We start from the raw sequence: 26,210 nt of genomic DNA, 5'->3' as shown, positions 1-26,210 counted from the left end.
TCGTAGGATGGTTCAGAAAGCAGAAGTGGGTGAAAAACCAGCTTACATGCTCACATGCACGCTCACAAACAACCTAGCCTTTATGCTGATGCTCTTTTGTTGTTTATCTCAAAACTCCAGTCGTCGGTTCCAGCTTTGATGAAATTGATTAATACTTTCGGTGAATTGTCTGGCTCTTCAATTAATTGGTCGAAGTCAGAAATAATGCCGATTGGAGATAGGGCATACTCTAGTGTATTAGCCAAATGTCAATTTCGATGGTGCCCAGAGTCTATTACTTATTTGGGAATAATTATCTCTAGAGATATATCTCAAGTGATTAAGTTAAATTTAAATAAGTTGATTAATAATATTTCACGAGATATAGATAGATGGGCATCTTTAAAGTTGAGTTTATGGGGTAAGGTTAATACACTTAAGATGAATACTATACCTTGATTTATTTATGTTATAAATGGGATCCCCTTACTTATACCTGGAAAATGTTTCCAAAAAATTAATGCTTTGTTTCGGGGGAGGGGTTGGGGGGGGTCCTTTCCATCAAGGATATCTTTGAAAAGGATACAACTTCAACTTCCAATTAATGAAGGATTCGGTTTTCCAAATCTTGCTACATACCATTGGGCTTATTTGCTGACCTGTACTAAATTTTGGTTTTTTCCACTCAGATTTGATTTTCCACTTTGGTCAGTGTTGGAATCTTCTTGTCTGGGCCTCTCTCCAAATGGATGGCATTAGGTTCTTGGCATATTAAGGTAGACAGAGCTCCTCCCACAATCCCGGCATTTAGAAATGTGTGGCATAGAATGTCACGCCAATTACAGTTTGACCCATTTTCCCATGCTAAATCAACTTTATGGGGAAATCCAGATTTAAGAATTGGAAAGATGTTTCTGTGGCAGATCTGGACAGATAAAATTATCTTTACCCTGGATCAATTATTGAGTGTTGCTTATGGGTTTTTGCTATTTTCAACTTTGCAAGATAAACTTGATTTGCCTGCTACAGCAGAATGGCAGTACTTGCAACTGAAACATTTGTTAGTATCTAGATTCAGTCCTGCTGCTTTGACTGCCTCGAAGTCTCTTTTGATATTGGAAACACTTACTGAATCTGACCAGATATATCGAACCATGATTCATGTTTATAAATACTTATTATCAATGAATAAATATGATACCCGGGGTCTACAGCAGGAATGGAACAAGGAATTGGAATGTCCTATTTTGTCTAATCAATGGACTGCAGCATTGGCGTCTGTATCGGATATCTCTATGGATCTCCAGTTACACCTTATTCAGCAAAAACGTTTGTTTCAGGTCTATTGGATGCCACAGCGTCTCTTTAATAAAGCTTTGTCAAACTCAGCTAATTGTTGGGGGTGTAATGCAGTTAACGCTTCTTTTATTCATGTTTTGGAAATGCCCAGTGGCCGCCTCCTTTTGGGAGGAAGTTATACGGATAAATTGTGTATTGGAAAGCTCTTTAATATTTACTGATGTAAATGTTCTCTTAAATTACCTATCTGCTTTTTGGAATGTAACACATAGCATAAATGGATCTTCCATGCCCTCTTGGCTGCTAAAAGACTGATACTACAATACTGGAAGGATAAAAGCTCACTGTTTATAATGCAATGGATTGAAGACTTAACAATGCTAGCAACATTTGAAAGAGTGGTATATAGGTATAACTTGCAAATGGACTTATATGTAGATATCTAGTCTGCTTTTACTGAAAGTTATCATAGAATCACAGAATCATAGAATAGTAGGGTTGGAAGGGGCCTACAAGACCATCGAGTCCACCACCCTGCTCAATGCAGGAATCCAAGCCAGAGCATCCCTGACAGATGGCTGTCCAGCCTCGTCTTGAACACCTCCAGCATGGGAGAGCCCACCACCTCCCTAGGTAATTGGTTCCATTGTCATATTGCTCTAGCAGCAGGAATTTTTTCCTGATATTCAGCCAGAATCTGGCTTCCTGTCACTTGAGCCCATTATTCCGTGTCCTGCATTTTGGGATGATGGAGAAGAGATCCTGGCCTTCCTCTCTGTGACAACCTTTCAAGGACTTGAAGAGCACTATGATACCTCCCCTCAGTCCTCTTCTCAAGGCTAAACATGCCCAGTTCTTTCAGTCTCTCTTCATAGGCTTTGTTTCCAGTCCCCTGATCATCTTTGTTGCCCTCCTCTGAGCCCTCTCCAGTTTGTCTCCATCCTTCTTAAAGTGTGGTGCCCAGAACTGGACACAGTTCTCCAGATGAGACCTAACCAATGCTGAGTAGAGGGGAACTAGTACTTCCCAGGATTTGGAAGCTATGCTTCTATTAATGCAGCCCAAAAGAGCATTTGCCTTTTTTGCAGCCACATCACATGGCTGGCTCATATTCAGCTTGTGATCGACAACAATTCCAAGATCCTTCTTGCTTGTAGTATTGTTCAGCCAAGTCTCCCCCATCTTGTAACTGTGCAACTGGTTTCTTTTTCCTAGGTGCAGAAAGTGGCATTTATCCCTATTCAATGTCATTCTGTTGTTTTCTGCCCAGCGCTCCAGTCTGTCCAGATCACTTTGAATTTTGTTTCTGTCTTCCAAAGTATTAGCTATCCCGCCCAATTCTGTGTCATCTGTAGATTTGAGCAGCATTCCCTGCACCTCCTCCTCCAAGTATTGAATGTGGAAGAGCACTGGGCCCAGGACTGAGCCCTGCGGTACCCCACTCATTACCTCTCCCTAGTTTGAGAAGATCCCATTGATAAGCACTCTTTGAGTCCGATTCTGTAGCCAGCTGTGGATGTTGATGTGTAATCTATTATTTTTCTCTTCCTTTTCTAGAATATTGTAATATTTGAAACTGAGGATTTCAGAATATGTTGCTATATTGTTAATGTTTTGGTTTTGTTCTGATTTTTGTTTGTTCTGTTTTGTTAAAACTCATAATAAAAAAAATGATTTAAAAAATGCTCACAAACAACCTATGGTTTGGTAACAATGCGTTGTTTGATTATGCAAACTCAGGGTAGCCATTCCAAAGAAAACCAATTCAGGGGGACAAATGGAATGAGAGAGTGTGGAACAAGAGCTCATCCCTGCTCCAGTCTTGATCTGACCAGATATAGGTTTTATGCACACTGCAGCAACACATAGCTTGTGGTTATCCTCCATTTTTGCCTGCTGTGTTCAATGGCACTCAGATATTGTAGATATCTCTTTAAATTAAAAGAGAATGTTTGCTGTCTTACCTGCAGCTGATGACCCCACCTTGCTTCTAGCCATTGCTGCATCTGAAGTCGGTTTTACCTACAAACAACTGTGTAGTAAGCCAAATGTAACTATTAGTCTAAAAGGTTCCACTTCATACTTCTACTGATCTAATTAATGTAACACACACACACACACACAATTATTCTGCAACATTGCAATTTGTCAACAATAAAACTATTATTGTACAGTATGTATTATCAATTGTTATTCTTCTGTCATTATTGTGACTTACTTCAATTATATATTCCTCTTTGCACATTTGTAAATGGCCCCTTATTTCTCTGTTTTTTTGTTTATAAGAGGCCTACTGCTTTTATGTCTTCTCTTGAACTTGCGGAATACTGACATTTTCCAAATCCTTCTGTATGTTGTCCTGATCCCTTTAAGTAAGTTGTAACCTACAACAACAAGTCAATTTCCACCAGACCTCTCACCCACCATCTCATGCCTGTTTCATGGCTACATCTGCACTCCAGCAAGGCCAGAGGAGGAGGAATCAGAGAATCAGAGAATAGTAGGGTTGGAAGGGGCCTATGGCCGTTTTTGCAGCTTCCTTACACCTAGGATTATTTTAGGCTCATCCACATGAAGGGCATCTCTTGTTGTTGTTGTTGTTGTTGTTCAGTCGTGTCCGACTCTTCGTGACCCCATGGACCACAGCACGCCAGGCCTTCCTATCCTGCGCTCTCTCCCGGAGCATGCTCAAGTACATATCCATTGCATCTGTGATGCTATCTAGCCATCTCATCCTCTGCCGTCCCCCTTCTCCTTTTGCCTTCAGTCTTTCCCAGCATCAGGGTCTTTTCCAGAGAGTTTTCTCTTCGCATTAGGTGGCCAAAATATTTGAGCTTCAGCTTCATTCTCTGTCCTTCCAAAGAGCAGTCACGGTTGATTTCCTTTAGGACTGACTGATTTGACCTCCTTGCAGTCCAGGGGACTCGTAAGAGTCTTCTCCAGCACCACAGTTCGAAAGCATCAATTCTTTGGCACTCAGCCTTCCTTATAGTCCAGCTCTCACAGCCATACGTTACTACTGGGAAAACCATAGCTTTGATTAGACGGACCTTTGTCGGCAAGGTGATGTCTCTGCTTCTGACTATGCTGTCTAGGTTTGCCGTAGCTTTCCTCCCAAGGAGCAAGCGTCTTTTAATTTCATGGCTACAGTCACCATCTGCAGTGATCTTGGAGCCCAAGAAAATAAAATCTGTCACAGCTTCCATTTCTTCCCCTTCCATATGCCAGGAAGTGATGGGGCCAGATGCCATGATCTTCGTTTTTTTAATGTTGAGTTTCAAACCAGCTTTTGCACTCTTCTCTTTCACCCTCAAGAAGAGGCTCTTGAGATCCTCTTTGCTTTCTGCCATTAGGGTGGTATTGTCTGCGTATCTGAGGTTGTTGATAATTCTCCCAGCAATCTTAATTCCGACCTCTGATTCATCCAACCCGGCATTTCTCATGAAGTACTCTGCATATAAGTTAAATTAGCAGGGCGACAATATGCAGCCTTGTCGTACTCCTTTCCCAGTTTTGAACCAATCGGTTGTTCCATGTCTGGTTCTTACTGTTGCTTCTTGACCCTCGTACAGGTTTCTCAGGAGACAGGTAAGGTGGTCTGGTACTCCCATCTCTTTCAGAATTTGCCTCAGTTTGTTGTGATCCACACAATCAAAGGCTTTCGCGTAGTCAATGAAGCAGAAATAGACGTTTTTCTGGAATTCTCTTGCTTTCTCCATGATCCAGCAAAAGTTGGCGATTTGATCTCTAGTTCCTCTGCCTCTTCGAAACCCAGCTTGTACTTCTGGTAGTTCTCGGTTCGCATGCTGCTGAAGCCTAGCTTGTAGGATTTTGAGCATAACCTTGCTGGCATGTGAAATGCGTGCAATTGTGTGGTAGTTTGAACACTCTTTGGCATTGCCCTTCTTTGGAACTGGAATGTAAACTGACCTTGTCCAGTCTTGTGGCCACTGTTGAGGGTTCCAAATTTGTTGGCATATTGAGTGCAGCACTTTAACAGCATCATCTTTTAGGATTTTAAATAGCTCAGCTGGAATACTGTCATCTCTGCTAGCTTTCTTGTTGGTAATGCTTCCTAAGGCCCACTTGACTTCACTCTCGAGGATGTCCGGCTCAAGTTCGGTGACTGCACTATCATGGCTATCAGGGACATTCAGATCTTTCCTGTATAGTTCTTCTGTGTATTCTTGCCACCTCTTCTTAATCTCATCTGCTTCTGTTAGGTCCCTGCCTTCTTTGTCCTTCATCATGCCCGTCTTTGCACAAAATGTTCCCTTGAGATCTCCAATTTTCTTGAAGAGATCTCTAGTCTTTCCCATTCTATTGTTTTCCTCGATTTCCTTGCATTGTTCATTTAAGAAGGCCTTCTTGTCTCTCCTTGCTATTCTCTGGAACTCTGCATTCAGTTGGATATATCTTCCCCTTTCTCCCTTCCTTTTCACTTCCCTTCTTTCCTCAGCTACTTGTAAAGCCTCATTAGACAGCCACTTGGCTTTCTTGCATTTCTTTTTCTTTGGGATGGACTGAGTTGCTGCCTCCTGAACAATGTTATGGACCTCCGTCCATAGTTCCTCAGGCACTCTGTCTATCAGGTCTAATCCCTTAAATCTATTCCTCACCTCCACTGTATATTCATCAGGGATATGATTTAGGTCATACCTGAACGGTTTAGTGGTTTTCCCGACGTTCTTCAATTTAAGCTGAAATTTTGCAAGAAGCAGCTCATGATCTGAGCCACAGTCAGCTCCAGGTCTTGTTTTGACTGACTGTATAGAGCTTCTCCATCTTGGCTGCAAAGGACATAATCAATCTGATTTCGATATTGACCATCTGGTGATGTCCATGTATAGAGTCGCCTCTTGTGCTGTTGGAAAAGAGTGTTTGCCATGATCAGTGTGTTCTCTTGGCAAAACTCTATTAGCCTTTGTCCTGCTTCATTTTGTACACCAAGGCCATGCTTGCCTGTTATCCCGGTGATTTCTTGACTTCCTACTTTAGCATTCCAATCCCCTATGATGAAGAGGACATCTTTTTTTGGTGTTAGTTCTAGAAGGTGTTGTAGGTCTTCATAGAACCGATCAACCTCAGCTTCTTCAGCATCAGTGGTTGGGGCATAGACTTGAATTACTGTGATGTTGTTTTGCCTTGGATTCGTACTGAGATCATTCTATCGTTTTTGAGATTGTACCCCAGTACTGCTTTTCCCACCCTTTTGTTGACTATGAGTGCTACTCCATTTCTTCCAAGGGATTCTTGCCCACAGTAGTAGATATGATGGTCACCTGAATTAAATTCGCCCATGCTTGTCCATTTTAGTTTGCTGATTCCCAAGATGTCGATGTTCAATCTCGCCATCTCATGTTTGACCACCTCCAGCTTACCTTGATTCATTGATCTTACATTCCAGGTTCCTAAACAATATTGTTCTTTACAGCATCGGACTTTCCTTTCACCACCAGACACATCCACAGCTGAGTGTCCTTTCGGCTTTGGCCCAGCCGCTTCACTCTTTCTGGCGCTACTTGTAAATACCCTCTGCTCTTTTGCAGTAGTATATTGGACACCTTCCGACCTGAGGGGCTCATCTTCCGGCGTCATCTCTTTTAGCCTTGTGATACGTTCCATGGGGTTTTCTTGGCAAGAATACTGGAGTGGGTTGCCATTTCCTTCTCCAGTAGACCACATTTTGTCAGAACTCTCTGCCATGACCCGTCCGTCTTGGGTGGCCCTGCACGGCATAGCTTATGGCTTCACTGAGTTACGCAAGCCCCTTTGCCACAACAAGGCAGTGGTCCATGAAGGGGAGGGCATATCTACACCTGCCTAAAATCCTGCATTTAAAACGGGGCTTTCTGCTTCCCTTTTAAATGCAGGATCACCTTTACATGCGCTTCCTTTTTCCTTTCCCCCTCTCCCCCTTATTTGAGCCTTCCATTATCTGTCATTGAACTCTCGCCTCTTCTTGCCACTGAAGCGGAAATAAATGGGGTAATTTGGTAGCTCATTATCTGCCATCTATTTAGAAACAGAACCAAGGGCATCTAGTGCAGGAGACACCTTGAATAATCATGGCGTCATGCAAAGAGCCCACAAACTTCTGTCAAGGAGCCGTCTCAGTCGCAGGTTTAAGGCCCGGTATGAAGGAGATCTCCTCTTTTATCCCAGGATGGTCATAACAAATAGGCAGAACATCTTCCTTCATCTGAGAGTGAACTTGGCTGAACTGAGGTCGGATCATCAGGTTAAATTAGAAGCAGGTGCCCTTTGTCTGGCACTGCCTGGTGCTGTTTTGCTTTGAACGGTTTCTTTAGTATTTATTAATTACTGTGTTTACAGCCCGCCTGTTTTCCTCTATTATCCCCCCCCCCAAGTTTAAGCCTGTGGACCTCCTCCTCTCTGGCATGAGCAAGCAGGACCCTTGCCCCCGCCGTCACCTCCTGCCGTGCTCAAACCCACAGCAAGGGAGAGGTGCGCAGGAGGCGGGGGAAGAAGAGGAGAAGCCGCAACCACCGCGTAGCCCCCCTCCCCGTGCAGTTCTCGCAGTGGAGGGATCCTGGAAGTCGTGGTCTCCCCCAAGGATGTGTGCCGTGACTGGCACCTTTTAATGAGTTCATAAACGAACTGGCGTTAGGAAAGGGATATAAAACAAAGCTGCTGCCCATTTGGCAATGCCTTTGCACAAATCTTGGGTGCAGCCACACTTGGAATACTGTGCACAGTTCTGGTCACCACCCCTCAAAGTGGATTTTGTAGAACTGGGAAAGGGCCATAAAAGGGCAACCAAAACCATCAAGAGGCTGGAGAAACTACCCTGTGAGTGAAGGTTACAATGTCCGGAGCTTTTTAGTTTAGAAAAAGGGCAAGTAAGAGGAGGCATGATAGAAGTGTGCAGAATCATGCATGGGGTGGAGCGGGAGACCTTTTTCTTCAGGATAGACAAGAAGAAGGGCTTCTCCACACAGCGCAGCGTTGAACTTGCTGCCACAAGATGGGGTGATGGCTGCCACTTTGGGTGGCTTTAAAGGGGGGTTGGACAAATTCCTGGAGGAGGAGGAGGAGGAGGAGGAGGAGGAGGAGGAGGAGGAGGCCATCCATGGCTCCTGGTGCCCGGGGCTCTCTGGTGCGTGCAGCATCAGAGGCAGCGCCCTCGTTGCTGGAGAGCCTGGCGGGAGGGTGCTGCGGGGCAGGGGGCTGGTCCGGCAGCACCGGGCGGGCGAGCGGGGGCTGTAGGCACAGCCCCTGCTCTCCACTGCCGCTCCTCCCTGGCTGCAGCTCTGCACCCTCCCCTGCTGCCACTGAGGCCGCCTCCTCTGCCCGCCTGCTGCGCGTGTGGAGGCCTCACCCAGCCGCCTGGCTCACGGCCTTGGCAGGATGAGGGCAGAGAGGAGCAGGGCTCTTCTTGGGGGCCTGCGGCAAAGAGGGGGCCACAGGCGTGGCGGGGCTGGGGCCATGTGGAGGGTCCACCCCCGGGGGGCTCAGCCTAGGTCCCGCCATGCCGACTGCTGCCGCCGCTCCTGCACTCTGCCTGTGGCCGCTAGTAACAGCACTGAGCTCATCCCAGGGGAAAGGAGGCCCAACCCTCCTGAGCCTTTTCAGGGTTAGACCCCGTCCGTGAGGACTCAGTCCAGACAAGACTGGGATGCTGTTAGCAGAGGGTTCTCCCTGTTCTGCGCGGGGCTGCACTCCCCCTGAAGGGGCAGGTTCAGAGCCTGGGGCTCTCCTGGGAGCCAGCGTTGTCACTGGAGGCTCAGGTGGCCTCAGTGGCATGGAACGCCTTCTACCATTTTTGGCTGGTGGCCCAGCTACACCCCTGTCTGGACAGGGATAACCTGGCTTCAGCAGTCTATTGGGCTGGCAACCTCCAGTGCACGCTGGGTGGGGCTTCCCTTGAAGGTGGTTCGGAGGCTGCAGCTTGTGCAAAAAGCAGTGGCCAGAGTATTGGTGGGGACCAGAAGGTCTGAGCATATAACACCGACCCTGGCCTGCTTGCACTGGCTGCCTGTATGTTTCTGAGCCCAATTCACGTTGCTGGTTTTGACCTATAAAGCTTTATGGCTTGGGACCACAATACCTGATGGAGCATCTCTCCCAGTATGAACCTACCTGTACACTACAATCAGCATCTGAAGGCCTCCCGCAGGTGCCTCCTTTAAGGGAGGTTTGGAGGGTGGCAAGAGGAGTGAGGGCCTTCTCGGTGGTAGCCCCCACAACTGCAGAGTGCTCCCCAGTGAGGTCCGTCTAGCACCAACATTGTCATTTTAGCACTAGGTGAAGATGTTCCTTTACTCCTAGGCAGACGAGGCTTTGAAATGTTATCGTTTTATCAGTCCTGGTAGTTTATTGTTAATTGTTTTTAGCCGTTTCCAACCATTTAATTTTTTTGTTTGTTAAAGGTTTTATATTATGTTCTATCATGTTGTAAACTGGCCTTTAACCTTTGTGAACCACCCAGACAGTTTTGGCTGTTGGGCAGTATGGAAATGTAATAAATGAAATTAAATGACTCACTGGACTGGTAACTGCCCTCTGGGCAGGTAAGATCTCCAAATGATGTGAGGTCCTGCTTTAAATCCCATTCATCATGGTGGCCAATCAGCATCCATGAGAAGTAGTGGGGCCTTTTCTGCTGTGGCCCCTGTGTTTTGGAAGGCCCTCCCTGCTGTCTTTCAAAGGCCAGTCAAGACCTTCCTTTTCCCAGGAGCTTTTCCATTGGCTCATCCTGATACTGTTTGTTTTCTGTACTGATGGTTTGTCTCTGTTATTTGGAATTTATGAAAAGTGGTTCAGATTTTCAGACAAGCTGGAGAGGGTTCAGAGGAGGGCAACAAGGATGATCAGGGGACTGGAAACAAAGCCCTAGGAGGAGAGACGGAAAGAGCTGGGCATGTTTAGCCTTGAGAAGAGAAGGCTGAGGGGAGATATGATAGCGCTCTTCAAGTACTTGAAAGGTTGTCACAGAGAGGAAGGCCAGGATCTCTTCTTGATCATCCCAGAGTGCAGGACACGGAATAATGGGCTCAAGTTACAGGAAGCCAGATTCCGGCTGAACATCAGGAAAAACTTCCTGACTGTCAGAGCAATACGACAATGGAACCAATTACCTGGGGAGGCGGTGGGCTCTCCCACACTGGAGGCCTTCAAGACGAGGCTGGACAGCCACCTGTCAGGGATGCTCTGACTTGGATTCCTGCATTGAGCAGGGGGTTGGACTCGATGGCCTTGTAGGCCCCTTTCAACCCTGCTCTTCTATGATTCTAGGATTTTTTAATAATAACTTCAGGAATGACTTCTGTTTGTTACCTTTGAAGACTGCGGACTGGTCCAGGCTTGGCTTGGCTCATTTTATAGATGCCTCTGCTTGTACAGAGACCTGAGGCATGAAATTATCTTGTCTGTTCAGCCTCTGGCCTCAACGTCTGCCCTCTCCATAGCTCCCCACAAACAGCAGGGGATGCAAGGGCCATGCAGTGGGGCAGACTGGGCTGGAGGGCAGGCAGAGGCTGGCCACTGCCAAAAAAGAAGACATTCATTACCAAAAATAGGACCGAGGACACCTATTTGCATACATTTGCATATGCTAATTTATATGTATAGATGCAAATTTAGAAATAATTAATTATGATGATTTAAATAGAACTACAGTACATCTCACCACAGTGTGGAAGGCTGTGACCAGGTGACTGGTGCGCCTTTCTCCATCTGCTGTCCACGTGTCGTTGATGGGCAACTTGGAGGCCATTGAGCTCTCCCTTCTGAGGCGTCTGGATCTTTAAACCGGACTTGGAAGGGAAAGTCCTTCACACAGAGGACACGTCCAAATAGAGGGTGGTCCCCTGGCAGCCCTTCAAATAGAGGGCTGTCCTCTATTTAAAAGGACACTTGGCCACCCTACTGAACATTACAGGTGAAAACGTCGCACGGGGATGGACTGGCCCCATGCAAATCCCTCCTCACCCCGAGGAAGCGCTGCTGCTGCTGCTCTCTCTTGGGGCAGCGTGCGGGAGGCGGGGGACTCCCCTGCCCTGGCTGGGAAAAAGTGCAGGCCAGCCTGCGGGACCATCTGGCCCTGTGCCAGCAATGGAGAAATCTCCCCACTCTGGGCCTGCGGGCGAGGAACTTCCTCCCCATCCCGCAGCCAGCAGTCAGTGACTCTTTTCCGCTGTGAAAGTCCCCAGCAAGACTTCCTGGTTCTGCCGGGCCATGCGAGCGTGGGGAGGGAGACGGTGCTGCTGCTGCTGCTGCTCTTCCAGAGCCTCAGAAGGTGCCGACAGCCCCGACTCCGAGAGCCAGCGGAGCCCCCTCCAGAAGCCCCCCACCCCTCACCATGGAGACCGAGGCTGTCCCGGTGCTCCAGCATGGCAAAGCAGAGCCCCTGGCTGACCTGCAGAGCCGGTGCCCCCCTGTGGACCTTGCCCTGGACTCCGGAGACCAAACTCCCCGTGGGCTGGATGCTGCTCAGACTTCTCCAAGGTGGGTTGAGGGATGCCTCTTTGGACCAAGGGGACACTGGAGGCCAGGGAGAGCGCGTTCCTTTGTCCCTGGGCAGACTGAGGACCTCTCCTAGGGGTCCCGGGTGGGCCACTAGGTAAACCTGACCATCTTCCGTCACTCCCACAGCCTCTCCATTTTCTAAACCTGGGACTGGCTGGACACAGCACAGAGATGGAGGCTGCACGCCCCTCTGGTCCAGCAGTTCACAAAGATGCCCCTCTGAAGCCCCATCTCTTAAGGTGCCTGCAGTGGCTGCTGGAGGCGGCCTCCTTCGGTGTGCCGGGGTTTCAGCGCCAACGGCCAGTGGGCTGTGCTGGAGAGAGGCTGTGTTCATATCCCTGCCTTGCCAAGCAGCTCGCTGCGTCCCTTGAGCCAGTTGCTTACAGGACTGTTCTCTTGATTTGCCTCGCTAATTAAAACAAAAGTAACTATTCTGCGAGGTGGAGGAGGTCGGCAAATGGCCTGAGGTTTCCTCAGAAAAGGCTGGAGGAGGCTCAGGGCAGCCAGCACCTTCCAAATGAGTTTGCGCCATGTTATGGAAAGGCTAGCCTGGGACAGCGAGGTTGGGAAACCCCGGGGACCAGTTGGGGAAGCTGCAGCCTGCTGATGTCATTCTGCCGGGGCTGATTTCAGTGAGGTTCCCGGCAGGCATCTCACCCTGACTCCTCCTCCTGCATGCATGCATGTGTTTTAGTCACCCTGGTCAGACTTTGGCTATTAGGCGCAGGCCTCCTTTCAATCAGCACTTGGCCCTGAAACAGGCTTTGCACATGCAGGCCTCCCACACCCAGGCAGGAGCCGCCCCAAGGGCACAACAGGCCTTCTGTGCTGGAGAGGAACGACTCCGAGGAAATAGCCACCTACATCTCCGACAACATGACCGTGACCTCGGCCGACGAGGAGAAGCTGCTCCTGCTGAACAAGAACACGGAACTCCGGCAGATCAACTCGGAGGTGTGTGTGTTGGGAGGGGGAAGAACCCAAGCCCCCAGCAAGGGAGCCGGTGTGCCTGGCCTGCGGGAGACGCACCTGGGAGATGTACGGGGGCCAGCCGAAGGGTCGGGGCAGGTTTGAGGCTGAGTACTGGGAGGCCTGGGCAAGAGCAAGGACCAGAGGTCCGGATTCAGCTAGTGCAAGAGTCCAAAGTGGCCAGGGAGCAGAACCCCGGTTGCCCTGACAGTCGGATTCCATTTTGGAGAAGCTGGAGGGTGGGGGCTGGACACATCGCAGTGGTGGGTGGGGCCAAAGGCAAGGGGTGGGGCCAAAATACCAGCATCTTTTAGCTGAAAGTTCTTATTGCCCATAACGCAGCCTCAGGAGAGGCATTTCAGCCTTTTAGGAGGGCAGAGACACCCAGCGACTGGCAGACAGTGCGCGCTCTGCTCTGCCCTCTATATCCTCCTGCTCTGCTCAACCACTTCAGCTCTGGACTTGCTTAAGGGCTGAATCCAAGGTTGACAGGAACTCTTCAGAGATGGTCACACAGCTATGGAATGCTCTCCCCGAAGACGACCGTCGGGCTTGGTTCCTTCACAGTCCCTGCCCCCGCCGCCCCTCTCTCTGTCGGGAATGAATCTGAGAGTGTGGAGACGTCTGGCAGCTCAGATTCAGAATGGGAACAGCCAGAACAAGGGGAAACTTTCTTCCCAAGACCTTGACACACAGATGGTCCAGCCTGAACGCCCCCGCCTTTCCTCCACCCTGAGAACCCAGGTTTCAGGGGAGGAGGGTGGGGAGGGGAGGGGCTTGAGGGATGCTACGGTCTGTCCCAGAGTGAAGCTGGGCAGGGCTCAGGCGCTCCGCCAGGTTGGCCACTCATGGAAGCCAAAGCAGCAGGGAGCCACCCTAAGGGAGGAGCATCCCTGCGAAGCGAGTCTGGCCAAGAAGTTCATGCCCAGACTGCTGGCAGCTTCTCTATAGTCCGCGTCGTTTCCTCCGTTGATATTCCTCCGTGGATTAGCTGTTTCCTTGCAGTCTGAGAGATTCCTAGAATCTGCATTTGTAAAGAAGTGAGTCCTTGACCAATACAGGAGTGAGCCTGAAGTAGGAATGTATAACAATCACTTACCTTTCGCGGATTATGTTTATGGTGGGGGGGGGAGGCGTTCCATCCCTCCCTCCAGAATCCTCCCCCCCCCTCGGAATCCTCCTTGGCTGGCTGTGGTCTGCGGTGGCTCCGCGGAGCAGCCGGCCAGGCCCAGCCAGGCCAGAGCCGTCTGGAGCCACGGAGGGCTCGGGGGGGGGGGGGAATACCGCGTATGCAAATGGTGGCAGTTACAGCTGCCACCATTTGCGTTCCTTATTTTTGACATCTTAATCTACGTAAATATTTACGTAGACTAAGACGGCAAAAATAAGGGGAACACAAATAGCGTAGCGGACGCTATTTGCGTTCCCCTTATTTTCGCCGTCTTAGTCTACGTAATTATTTACGTAGACTAAGACAGCCCAAAATAAGGAACGCAAATGGCGGCAGCCGTAGCTGCCATTTGCGTACGCCTTTTTTTTTTTTTTACCCAGACGTTTTAGGCTGAGTAAAAACTTACGTAGCCTATCACGTCGGTGTAAAAAACAAAACAAAAAACACCTGCAAATGGTGGCGGCGGTAGCCGTCGGAAGACCAGCCGCTGCCACCGCCACCGCTGCCGCCCGGAAGATCCGCCCCAGGTAAGTCTCGTCCCGGGGGGATCCGCGGGGGGGCGGGCCGTTCCACCACAGATTTTGGGGGGCCAAATGCACTGGCATTCGGCCTCCCCGAGATCCGTGGTGGAATTCTCTGCCAACCCTAGCCTGAAGCCTTGTTTCCTGAAGGGTGTTGACTGCAAAGGGAGAGGAGGAAGGAAGGGGACACTCTCCTTCCTTCCTTCCTTCGTTCTTCTTTTTAAAGCTTTCTAAGTTCTGACTGTATCTGGTTTACTTTGACTGCATTATTGCAATGCTGATTTTGCATACATGTCTTATTATTTTTTAAAAAAAAATTACTCCGCCCTGAGCACTCAGATAAAGTTTTGGGAGCAAATTAGTCAGGGCCGGCATCAAGGGCAGGCCTGGTTGGGCACCGGCCCAGGGCCCGCACCCCGGCAGGGGGCCCCTCACGAGAACCCTCTGGAGCTGCTCCTCCTCTCCACCCCCGCATCCTGCTGGCTCCCCTGCCTCTCGCTCTGGCCCAGGCAATGCTGGAGGTGAGGAGGTGGAGCAGGGAATGCCACAGCCGCCTGGCTCCCTGACCGCCAAGCAAGCAAGGGGGGACAATTGTGAGAAAAAGGATGAAGAGCCACAGCAGCTGATGACAGGGGAGGCGAGAAGGCAGACTCGGGGGGGGGGGGCTACTGAGGGTGCCTTGCCCAGGGGCCCTTAAAATCCTGGAGCAGGCGCTGAAATAAGTGCATAGAAGAAAACACTGGGATTCTCTGTCCACATCCATGAGCCATGATTGCACACAACAGGCATTTTAAAGAGGCACCCTCCTGTTGCCCCCCCCCCACACACACACATTGGCAAATAGGGGCAAAACAGAGGCAGTGAGTCGCCGGGATCCAGTGCCAGAAACCTGGAGCTCTCCCCCCTATATGGGGCAGGTGGGTGCGCCTGGGTGGTGTGAGGGAGCAGACCCAGGCTCACAGCAGCCGCTGGGTGCCAATCCCATCCCTCTGCCTCACACACCCTTTTGGAGAATAAGAGGGCGAGGAGGAGGAGGAGCAGGCAGGGCCCTTGTGCCCATAAAGCTTCCTTTGAGAACTGCAGCGGCTTTCCTAGGCCATTTCCTCTTCGCACAAGATGGCCACTTCACCTCAAGCGACTCCCGCCCTGCCCCAGGCGGGTCTGTCGCAGCCCCTCGCCAGCTCTTTTTTCTGCCCTCTGCAGCTAATGAAGCTCAACCAGGACTGGGGCTGCATCTACCACTCCACCAGCCTGGGGCTGCAGCGCAAAGTGGGCGCCCTGCAGGAGGAGGTGGCCGCCCTCAGGATGCGAGCCCAGCAGCTCTCTGCAAAGCTGGAGCACGAGCAGGTGAGCACACAGGCGCCTGCTGGGGCAGGTCAGCCGCCCGCCCCCGTTCGGCAGAGGCAGTGCAGTTCCCGAGAGCAGGCCTGGGGTGGAGGATGGAGACCCTGCAGTGAGGAAAAGGGGGTCGGCCTGGAGAAAGCGGAGCCACCCTTGCATGGCACAGGATACGGGAGGATTTCTGCCCTGGGTGGGCATGGGAGGAGGAGGTGGGGTGGTTAGGGGACACTGGCCCAGAATACCAGAGGTGGAGGGTGGGCTGAACCCGTAGCCAGCCCAGCCTTTGACTGCTGGGGGTCTTCCTGGGCATGAGTTCTGTGACCCTGCCTTTCCCCCACTGCAGAGCAAGAGGGAACATCATGAGCAGAGCCTCTTTCAGGAGCTGAAACGGAGCCAGGCCTTGCAGGAGTATGTGCGGGGACTTGAAGGCCAACAGCTTTGCAGCCAGAAGGCACAGCCAGCCCCGGTGAGTCCCCGAAAAGCCGCTTTCCCATCCTCCCAAGGGGGGGCTCCTCTGCCCTTGCAAACGGGGGTGCGGGGAGGCTTAGTGGCCTGGGCAAGCTGGTCAAGGAAGAGGCAGCCCTCAGGCCTGGGGGAGGAGATGCTTATTGAGCCCAATGTGTTTCAAACGGAATTCTTCTTTGGGAGCACTCTTAGACACCAGATCGCTGTTGCCAGATCATTCCAATGCACTCAGACCTCCCCACCTAGTTACCCAGTCAGTGGGACTGGGTAGAGAGAATCTCTCACCTGTCATGCCTACTGCATGTTCATTCTGACCCCCTGCCTGCCTGCCTGCCTTCCCTCTTTCTCTTTGGGGGCAATCACACTGCCTCATTCACAGAATTTTACTGATGTGGGTGGATGCCTTTAGCAGCTATACTTTCCTTCCTCATCTAAAACAAAACACAATTATGATCAGACTTCTTTAAAACTGCTCAGGGTGAAAGGGACGTAGGAGCAGCAGAATGCTGGCATCAGGATTAAACCTATCTTGAATGTTTCCTGTCTTCTTCCTTAGGAATCCAAAGCATGTGTGTCCCTGCCCTGGGAGGAATTCACAGCCCCCCAGCATCTGCTTCCCAGAAAGAGCTCAAAGGAAAATGGAACAAGGCAGCGCAAAGCCCCATCCGCAAAAGTCTGCGGCCACGAAAGCCCTGCCAGCCAGCTGCACCCACGCATTTCCCAGCAGTGCCCAGACAGCATCACCGATACCGAGAAAGAGCTCACAGATCTCAAGGACCAGCTGCAGGCCCTGAAGTGCCAGGTAAGGAGGGCCAAAGCAGCTCTGTGGATCCACACCAACAAACCAGCTCCAGCAGTCCTCACCTCCACCAGAAGCAGGTCTTTTGTAGAGCTAAGGGGCCTTAATTGCCCATTCAAAACCAAGCCCCCCCCCCACACACACACAATGCAGCTAGGAAAATACATTTCATAGAATCATAGAATAGTGGGGTTGGAAGGGGCCTACAAGGCCATCGAGTCCAACCCCCTGTTCAACGCAGGAATCCAAGCCAGAGCATCCCTGACAGATGGCTGACCAGCCTCGTCTCGAATGCCTCCAGTGTGGGAGAGCCCACCACCTACCCAGGTAATTGGTTCCATTTTGGTATTGCTCTAACAGTCAGGAAGTTTTTCCTGATGTTCAGCTGGAATCTGGATTCCTGTCACTTCAGCCCATCATTCTGTGTCCTGCGCTCTGGGATGATCAAAAAGAGATCCTGGCTGTCCTCTCTGTGACAACCTTTCAAGTACTTGAAGAGCGCTATCCTATCTCCCCTCAGTCTTCTCTTCTCAAGGCTAAGCAGGACCAGTTCTTTCAGTCTCTCTTCATAGGGCTTTGTTTCCAGTCCCCTGATCATCTTTGTTGCCCTCCTCTGAACCCTCTCCAGTTTGTCTGCATCCTTCTTAAAGTGTGGTGCCCAGAACTGGACACAGTACTCCAGATGAGGCCTAACCAGTGTTGAGTAGAGGGGAACTAGTACTTCCCGGGATTTGGAAGCTATGCTTCTATGAATGCAGCCCAAAAGAGCATTGGCCTTTTTTGCAGCCACATCACAAGCTCATATTCATCTTGTGATCGACAATCATTCCAAGATCCTTCTTGCTTGTAGTGTTGTTGAGCCAGGTATCCCCCATCTTGTAACTGTGCATTTGGTTTCTTTTTCCTAGGTGCAGAACTTGGCATTTATCCCTATTAAATGTCATTCTGTTGTTTTCTGCCCAGCACTCCAGTCTATCAAGATCCCTTTGCATTTTGTTTCTGTCTTCCAAAGCATTAGCTATCACGCCCAATTTTGTGTCATCTGCAGATCTGATCAGCATTCCCTGCACCTCCTCCTCCAAGTCATTAATAAAAATGTTGAAGAGCACTGGGCCCAGGACTGAGCCCTGCGGTACCCGCTCGTTACCTCTCCCCAGTTTGAGAAGGTCCCATTGATAAGCAGTCTTTGAGTCCAATTCTGTAGCCAACTGTGGATCCACCGGATCGTTGCTTCATCTAGCCCACTTTGAGCTAGTTTGCTCATCAGGAAATCATGGGGCACTTTGTCGAAAGCTTTGCTGAAGTCGAGGTATACGATGTCTACAGCATTCCCACGGTCCACAAGGGAGGTGACTTGATCAAAAAATGAGATCAGATTCGTCTGGCAGGACTTGTTCTTGACAAATCCATGTTGGCTTTCATAGAATCATAGAATAGTAGGGTTGGAAGGGGCCTACAAGGCCATCGAGTCCAACCTCCTGCTTTGAGTAATCACGGCATTGTTTTCAAGGTGCTTCCAGATGGATTGCTTCATCATCTGCTCCAGAATTTTCCCAGGGATTGATGTCAGACTGACTGGTCTGTAGTTCCCAGGTTCCTCCTTTTTACCCTTTTTGAAGATAGGGACAACATTAGCCCTCTTCCAGTCGTCTGGCACTTCCCCCGCCCTCCATGATTGCTCAAAGAGAATAGACTGCAGTTCTGAGAGTTCTTCTGCCAGTTCCTTTATTACTCTAGGATGCAGTTCATCTGGCCCTGGAGATTTGAACTCATTCCAAGTAATTAGGTGTTCTTTGACCATATGCCTATCGATCTCAAGCTGCGATCCTGCCCCTTCAGCCTGTACTTCTCCTTGCCAGGGGGCTCATAGACCCTCTTTTGGGAGAAGACTGAGGCAAAGTAGGCATTGAGCACCTCTGCCTTTTCTTTGTCATCTATTATCGTTTTGCCATCCTTATTTAATAGCTGAACCACCATTTCTTTCCTCTGTCTTTTACTGTGCACATAGCTGAAGAAAGCCGTTTTGTTGCTTTTAGCCTCCCTCGCTAACCTCAGCTCGTTCTCAGCTTTAGCCTTCCTGACGCCATCCCTGCAATTCTGGGCTATCTGCCTGTACTCTTCCTTTGTTACTTGGCCTTCTTTCCACTTCCTATATGTGTCCTTTTTTGTTTTCAGGTCATCCCTAAGCTTTTTGTGAAGCCACATTGACTTCTTCTATTGTCTTCCACCATTTCTTCTTGTTGGAATGGTTTGTGATTGTGCCTTGAGAATTTCCTTTTTTTAAAACTCCCACCCATCTTGGACTCCTTTTCTCATTAGCGTTGCTTGCCATGGGACCTTACTGATCCTTGTTCTGAGTTTATTAAAATCAGCTTTCCTAAAATCCAGGGTACGCATTTGACTACACTCAGCTTTTGCTTCCCTTAGGACCAAGAACTCAAGTACAACATGGTCGCTTTCCCCCAGAGTTCCTGTAACTGCTACTTTATCCACTAAGTCATCTCTGTTGGTTAGGATCAAGTCAAGGATGACCGATCCTCTAGTTCCTTCCTCTACTTTCTGTAGGAGGAAGTTATCAGCAACACAAGTCAGGAATTTCTTGGACGGGCTATGTTTCGCAGAATTTGTCTCCCAACAAATATCAGGGAAATTGAAGTCCCCCATTACTACTACATCATACTTCCTCAAAACATTGGCTATTTGCTTTTCAAAAGTTTCATCCTTGTCTTCTCCTTGATGGGTGGCCGGTAGTAGACTCCGACCACCAGGTTCCTTTTATTCTTTGCTCCATTTATTTTGATCCAGATGCTCTCGATGGGGCTACCAAGCTCATCCTCCTGTATTTCTGCGCAGAGATACGTATTTTTCACATACAGTGCAACCCCACCTCCCTTTCTGTTCCTCCTGTTCTTTTTGAACAAGTCATATCCTTTCATTGCTGTATTCCAGTCATGAGAGTCATCCCACCAAGTCTCAGTTATACCTATCAAGTCATAATTTCCCTCTTGTATTAAGAGTTCAAGTTCGCTCGGTTGGTTTCCCATACTCTGGGCATTAGTATATCGACATCGAAGACCATGTGCTTCATAGTCTGGCTTCCTTCCTACATGTGTCTGAAGACTATCATTGGGCGCTATCAGAGCTGTTCTCTCCATTGCAGTGCATGCGCCTATGTCCATTGTTACCCCCAACATGACATCTCCCCTCCCCGTAGGATTCAGTTTAAAGCCCCCCTGATGAAGTTCTTCATGCTGTGGCCAAACACATTCTTCCCATCCTTTGTGAGGTGCAACCCGTCCCTTGCCAACAGCCCATCTTCCAGGAAGTATAGCCCGTGGTCCCAGAATCCAAATCTCTCTCATCGGCACCACCTTCGTAGCCAGTCATTCACCCGGAGTATTTTTCGTTCCCTTTCTATCCCTCTTCTAATTACTGGAAGGATGGATGAGAAAACCATCTGGGCCCCATAGTTCTTGAGTTTCCTTCCCAAAGCTTCAAAGTCTGACGTGATTTCTTCGTAGGTCTGCTTGGCGGTATCATTTGTTCCCACATGGATGAGAAGAAAGGGATGCCTGTCAGTGGGCTTTATGAGTGCAGGCAACCTTTCAGTCACATCTCTAATCCATCCTCCCGGGAGACAACATACCTGGCGAGTCCACGGGTCTTCGCGACATACTTGGGTCTCGATCCCACGCAGCAAGGAGTCTCCCACTACTACTACTCTTCTTCTTGTTGTAGGCCTGGGTTTCATCGCCTCTGCTTGACTGGCCTTCAGCCTCTTGCTCACTCTCATGCAGGTTCCCCTGTGATTCTTCCTCTGCAGGCTGTCCTCCAGTCTCATCCGCAAGTACCTGGAATCGGTTCCACAGCTCCACTGCTTCCACTGGTGCAGAGTGGCGTCTAGTTCTTCTTCTCCTGTCACCCTTTTCCAAGGAGTATCCTCTACTCCATTTTTCTTCACCTCAGCATTTCCCACTGCCTCATCTTGCTGTTGCTATTCAAGCTTCTGGTCTTCCCTTTGCTGCTGCAGTTCCCCCATTCTGTCCAAGAACTCTTTGTGTTCTCTTATTCCCCAGAGGGTTGACAGTCGCCGCTCCAGTCCACTTACTTTTTCTTCCAGCAGCGTGATCAACTTGCACTTGTTGCAGGTGTAGGCCTTGTTGTTCTCAGGCAAGAAAACAAACATTGCACACACCTTGCAGGTCATCACCACTGGAGAGTCCTGTCCTTCCATAGCCTCTTTTCCCTTTTTGTGTCTAGCTCTGTGATTGTTCTAGACTAGCCTATGCCTGCTCCTCTACTCAGTAGAGGTTAAAAGCAGAGTCCCACTGGTGTGGAAGTGTGTGTTACAAGACAAATAAATGAAAAAAAAGTTAGTTAAAAAAGAAAAAAAATGTTAGGGGCCTCCCCCTTGACCTCCCCTGCTGAACTCCCCTGGCCAACTCCTGTTTGCTCCCCCTATCCGCTTGCTCTGGTTGCTCGCTCTCTGGGAGTTTGCATGCTTCTGTACTCCCTGGACCAGCTGGAGCAGCTTCCTCTGCTCTGCTCTGCTCAGCTAGGAGGCGGGAAACAGACTGAAACTTCCCGCCCACTCAGCTGCTGGGAGTACTCAGGCCACCCCCCCCCCAATTCAATTGGAGCTCAGGAGCGCCTGGTGAGCTCAAATTTCCCCCCAGCTGCTGTGAGAACTGCAGTTAAGTTCAAGGGGAACAGGGAATTAGGAGGGGTGGGGGCAGCAGATGAGGGGAGCATCCCTGCTAATACGAAAGTACCGGCGCTGCGCCCCGTGAGCCCCGCTTCCACTGCACCACTGCCGTCGCCCCTCTTGCAGGGCCGTGGCACCAGCAGCTGCACAGCACCCGAGCGGAGCAAGTGAGGGCTTCCACCCTCCTGCATCTCCCTGCTGGGGTAAGCTGCACATGTTGCATTTCTCATGCACTGTTAAAGAGGCAGGACTGCAGGAGCCCTACAACTGAAAGAGAGGCTAAGAGCCCAGCCAGGTGTCAGTCTCAGCAAAATGAGCTGCCAGCTAGGATAGAGCTTTCACAGCCCTGCATGTTCCGCATGAAGGGCATCACACATCCAGGAGACTTGCAAGGGACCAGCTGCGTGGCTCTGCACTCTGTTTTTACAGACCGAAATCTATGAGGCTGAATACAGGACGGAGCAAAAGTACCAGCAGCGCATCAAAGCGGAGAACTCCAAGCTGCAGAAGAAGCAGGAGGAGATGAGGCAGCAGATGGCCTTGCTGGAGGAGCAGGTAGGCTCCCCTATTTCCCCTCGCTGGGAACAGGTGCCGCCTGGTGGGCGGAGGGTGTTCCTCAGCTGGGGGGAAAGCCGGCCGGAATCTTGGCCTGGGCTGGGCAGCAGCTCCAGGACTGGCTGGCAGAGACTCCAAAAGTGACCAGCAGGTTGATGGACTGCTCCTCTCGCCACAGGCAAAGCGGATGGCGGTGGAGACGGAAGGGCCACGTCGGAGCAGAGATGGCTTGCGATGTGTCCCGGGCAGGGAGAGGAGGGTTCCCGGCTTTCCATCCCCACCCCCGCCACGCAGCTGCAGTTCTTTGCCTGTCTGTGTCTGAGCCGGCCCCGGCAGAGCTCGGGGGCTGCTCCCACAGAGGGCTGGCTGTGGCTGCCACCGCCGGGGCCACGCAGGGCTCTTGCACCGGACCGCTGGTGGCACCAGGCCCCATTAAGCAGACCCCAAGCACCTCTCCTCCCCAACCTCTGTCCCAAGAACAGTGCCGGTAGCCCCGGCCAAGACACCAGAACTCCGTGCAGGGCAAGGATGCGCACGCGCTGCAAGGAGGCCCTCCTCAGCCCCCTCTTCTCCTGCTGCCAGGGAAGGCAGAACATTCCACCCAGAGCAGCAGCCAAGACCACGACTCACCTCAGCCAGTGGCGTGGCGTGGCGCGGCGCGGCGCGGCACGGGGGTGTCTGCAGTAACCGATCTTGCCGCTCCACTGCCCTAGTGTCATTTTGCAAGTACAGCTCCCCAAGCCGCCCTGCCTTTGCACTGTGCCCCTCATGATTTCCTAGCGCTGCCCCCCCTCACCTTGTTCTTCCTCCCTGCTTCACCCAGCTGAGGATCTTCGAGGACGACTTCTGGAAGGAGCGCTCTGACAAGCAGGTGCTGCAGCGCTTCCTGAGGAGGGGCCCCAAGGCCAAGGAGCCCCTCCTGGTCCATGGCTGCAATGGCCACAAGATGCTCCCGGCACCCGTCTCGCCACCGCCCAGGCACAGCAGCCGCTGCCACAGGAAGCGCCACACCGTGTGCAAGAAGTGCAACAAGCCCTCGCATGCCCCCGAAGGGACGGCCTCGGCCTCCCCCAGGGGCTACTAAGGCCAAGCAGCAGCTCCCAGGGCCAGGGGAAGTGCTGGGAGCCTTCTGCGGAGAGCTCCGCCTTTGCTGCTCTGCTCCTCTTGCATGAGGCAGGCCCACCAGGAGGGGTTTCTGCAGGAGCCGCCAGCCCAGCCTCTTGAAGGGCCAGGCGGGCCCACAGGTCAGCAAATCCAAGTGCATCCCCCCATTGGCGCAAGACACCTCCTTCATGGCAAGGCAGGGCCCATCCACCCCTCTGCTGCCCTCTCCGATCAGGGTGCCGTCTGCAGGGCCTGCCCAGCAGCAACAGCTATTGAGCAGAGGGGCGCTCATGCTCCCAGCGCCCTTCATCCTGCCCCGACCATCCCAAACTACGTAACTCTGGCCATTGCACTTGGCATCGCAGCCATGATGCCATCTTCCGGAGGAGGAGCTGTGCTTGGCTTAAGGTGCCAGGAGACCCTTCGTCTGTGACAGAAAAAGGACAGACGGTTTGTTACAGCAGAAGCGCTTATGGATCAGAGGCCATCCTGCACCTGAAGTGGGCGCTAGTCCCCCCATCCCCACAAAGCTTCTGCCACAATACACACGCTACTCTTTAGGCCGCCACAAGGCTAGTCCAGCTTTTCCACAGTTCAGCTGAGCTGAGCTTGCTAACAGAAGCATCAGCAGTTACATTTAGCTATGCCACTTCATGGCTGTGCATATCCAGCTGTCTCAAGTGATCCACATTTAGGACTTGCACAGTTCTCTACACAGAAATGACTGTTTTGTAGTTTTGCACCATTTGAAATGCACCTTAGCGGGGTGGAGAAATCAACCACCTGCTGAACAGAACCTCACAACAGAAATGTGTTATCATAATATATGGAACATTATATTAGCAGAAACATTAACAACTTAGAAGTTTATCAAGGAGAAGGAATAGATTATTTCATAGCAACACGGTACCATTCGATGAACATTATAAATGGCACGAAGCATACAAGGTGTCCCCCCCCCCCCGCCCTGCCCCCTCTGAAGAGATACCTTTGGGCATAGCTCTACAATGAAAGACTAAATCAATGGAACTGATGCTTAATAATCAGATGAACTCTCTCTCATCTCACTGGTATGTGCTTAGTGAATTCCTTCAGTTTATTTATTCTGTTCTGTAATCCATGTGAACTGTACTATGAATTTGGGTAAGAACACGAATAAAACATTTATTAAAAAAAGTCAATCACTAGCCCTTCTTCATTGATGATTAGATATGACCTTTGGGTCATATAATCACTTGGGCTGTGCTGTGTGTCCCAGGCATTCTTTTCTCTTGGTCCTAGAATCATAGAATAGTAGAGTTGGAAGGCGCCTACAAGGCCATCGAGTCCAACCCCCTGCTAAGTGCAGGAATCCAAGTCAGAGCATCCCTGACAGATAGTCAGAGCATCCCAAACAGATTTCTCTGAGGGGGAAAGACGCCCTCCCCGCTCTGAAAGGAGCCTCTGGGAGCTGCTGAGGTCCAAGCTTCTTCAAAAAGAACTGCGGGCAATTTGTGACCTCCAGATGTTTGCTCCTATGACTCCCATGATCTCTCACCATTGGTATGTTGGCTATGGCTCATGGGGAGTTGTAGGCCAAAACAGCTGGAGGGCTACAAGTTGCTAACCCCTGCTTTACACCATTGCCACACTGGATGTGCTCCTCTCCACCCAAGGTGCTATGGCTGATAGGCAAAAAGAGCGCTAGCATTCCTGGCAGATGAGGTGGTCAGCAACAGGACCCTGAAAATCCGAGGGATGCGCTTTTGCCAGCAGCCCCTTCACTACAACTGCTTAGAGAAAGGCTGGTAAGAGTGAAATGCAACCAACAGAGGCCAGCTTGGGCTGCAGGGCTCCAAGTGAAGTGGATAATTTCTGAAAAGCAGCAACCATTACTCAGGTGAATGCAGAGACAACAGACGAGTGTGCGAGAGAGCGCAGAGAGCACTTCAGGGTGAAGCTGGGCTGGGGCAGCTACAGGACTTGCTCCTAGATCAGAGGTCACTCAGAAAAATTAAGCATCCTGCTAGCAGGGAAGGAAAGGAAGTCAAAGGCAGCTGTAACATGTAAAGAAATCCTAATGGAAAAGTCCCTTTTCCAAGGCAACAAGCTATGCTCTTTTTCTGTTAACTTCTATAGAACTTTGTAATTATTTTTCTTTTATTTGATATCTTTCACCAGTAAGCATAATAGTGGAAAACCCAATATATGTCACTGATACGTGGGGAAGATGTACATTATTGGAAGGAAGCGGTTGAAATTGGTAGTATAACTTACTTCCCCATTTCCCAATATGGCTTATTGGGCTCCCTCAATTATTTGGTGCAAAAGGAACACCAAGACTGGAAAGTGCTCAAAAGCAGAATAGGGTAGAAGGTCCAAGGGTAAGAGGTTGATTAGATAAGCCTTGGGATACTCTCCGGGCTGGATGTAACAGAGTGTTACTGTGATATGTTAAGCTGACCGAGTTGTGGATACATACGCTTTGTTTTACGTTCCTGAATGGGAACTGATATCTTAACACTGTGCACATGTAAAGCTGTAATAATTTTTAAAACGTACTACAGTTTCTGGGCAAATCCAGTCCTAGGACAAGATCCCAGTGTATTCAGTAGTGCATGTTGTTCCTAGACTCTCCTTTATGGCTGCCTCCCTCTGGGATCTTTGCAAGCACTACTGCAGTGTTCATGAGAAGTGCTCCAGGGTCACACAAGGGCAGTTCGGAACAGAGGCCCTGCAATCGGTCTAGACATCCCAGGAGAAACAGCCTTTAGCACCTGATGGCTGCAGGGCTCAGAAGAAATGCTACTGCCCGGTCAAAGGAGGTGGGGA

At 50.4% G+C, this 26,210-nt stretch overlaps 1 protein-coding gene across 1 annotated transcript; it reads left to right on the top strand.

Moving 5' to 3' along the window:
* The first annotated feature begins 11,470 nt into the window (after window positions 1–11,470).
* On the top strand, window positions 11,471–24,578 carry LOC146338308 (uncharacterized). Its single transcript, XM_084813434.1, has 7 exons — window positions 11,471–11,748; window positions 12,546–12,723; window positions 15,634–15,777; window positions 16,115–16,237; window positions 16,793–17,038; window positions 22,170–22,295; window positions 23,119–24,578. The coding sequence occupies exons 1-7, from the start codon at window positions 11,603–11,605 to the stop codon at window positions 23,377–23,379; spliced, it is 1,224 nt and encodes a 407-aa protein (XP_084669560.1). The 5' UTR covers window positions 11,471–11,602; the 3' UTR covers window positions 23,380–24,578.
* The last annotated feature ends 1,632 nt before the right edge of the window (window positions 24,579–26,210 follow it).

This window comes from Heloderma suspectum, chromosome 9 (genome assembly GCF_057233095.1).
Source record: "Heloderma suspectum isolate Gila_16-S chromosome 9, 16-S_ref, whole genome shotgun sequence".
NCBI classification, from domain to species: Eukaryota; Metazoa; Chordata; class Lepidosauria; order Squamata; family Helodermatidae; genus Heloderma; species Heloderma suspectum.
Note: the sequence above shows the minus strand (reverse complement) of the source record. Positions and strands in the feature narration are given on the sequence as shown.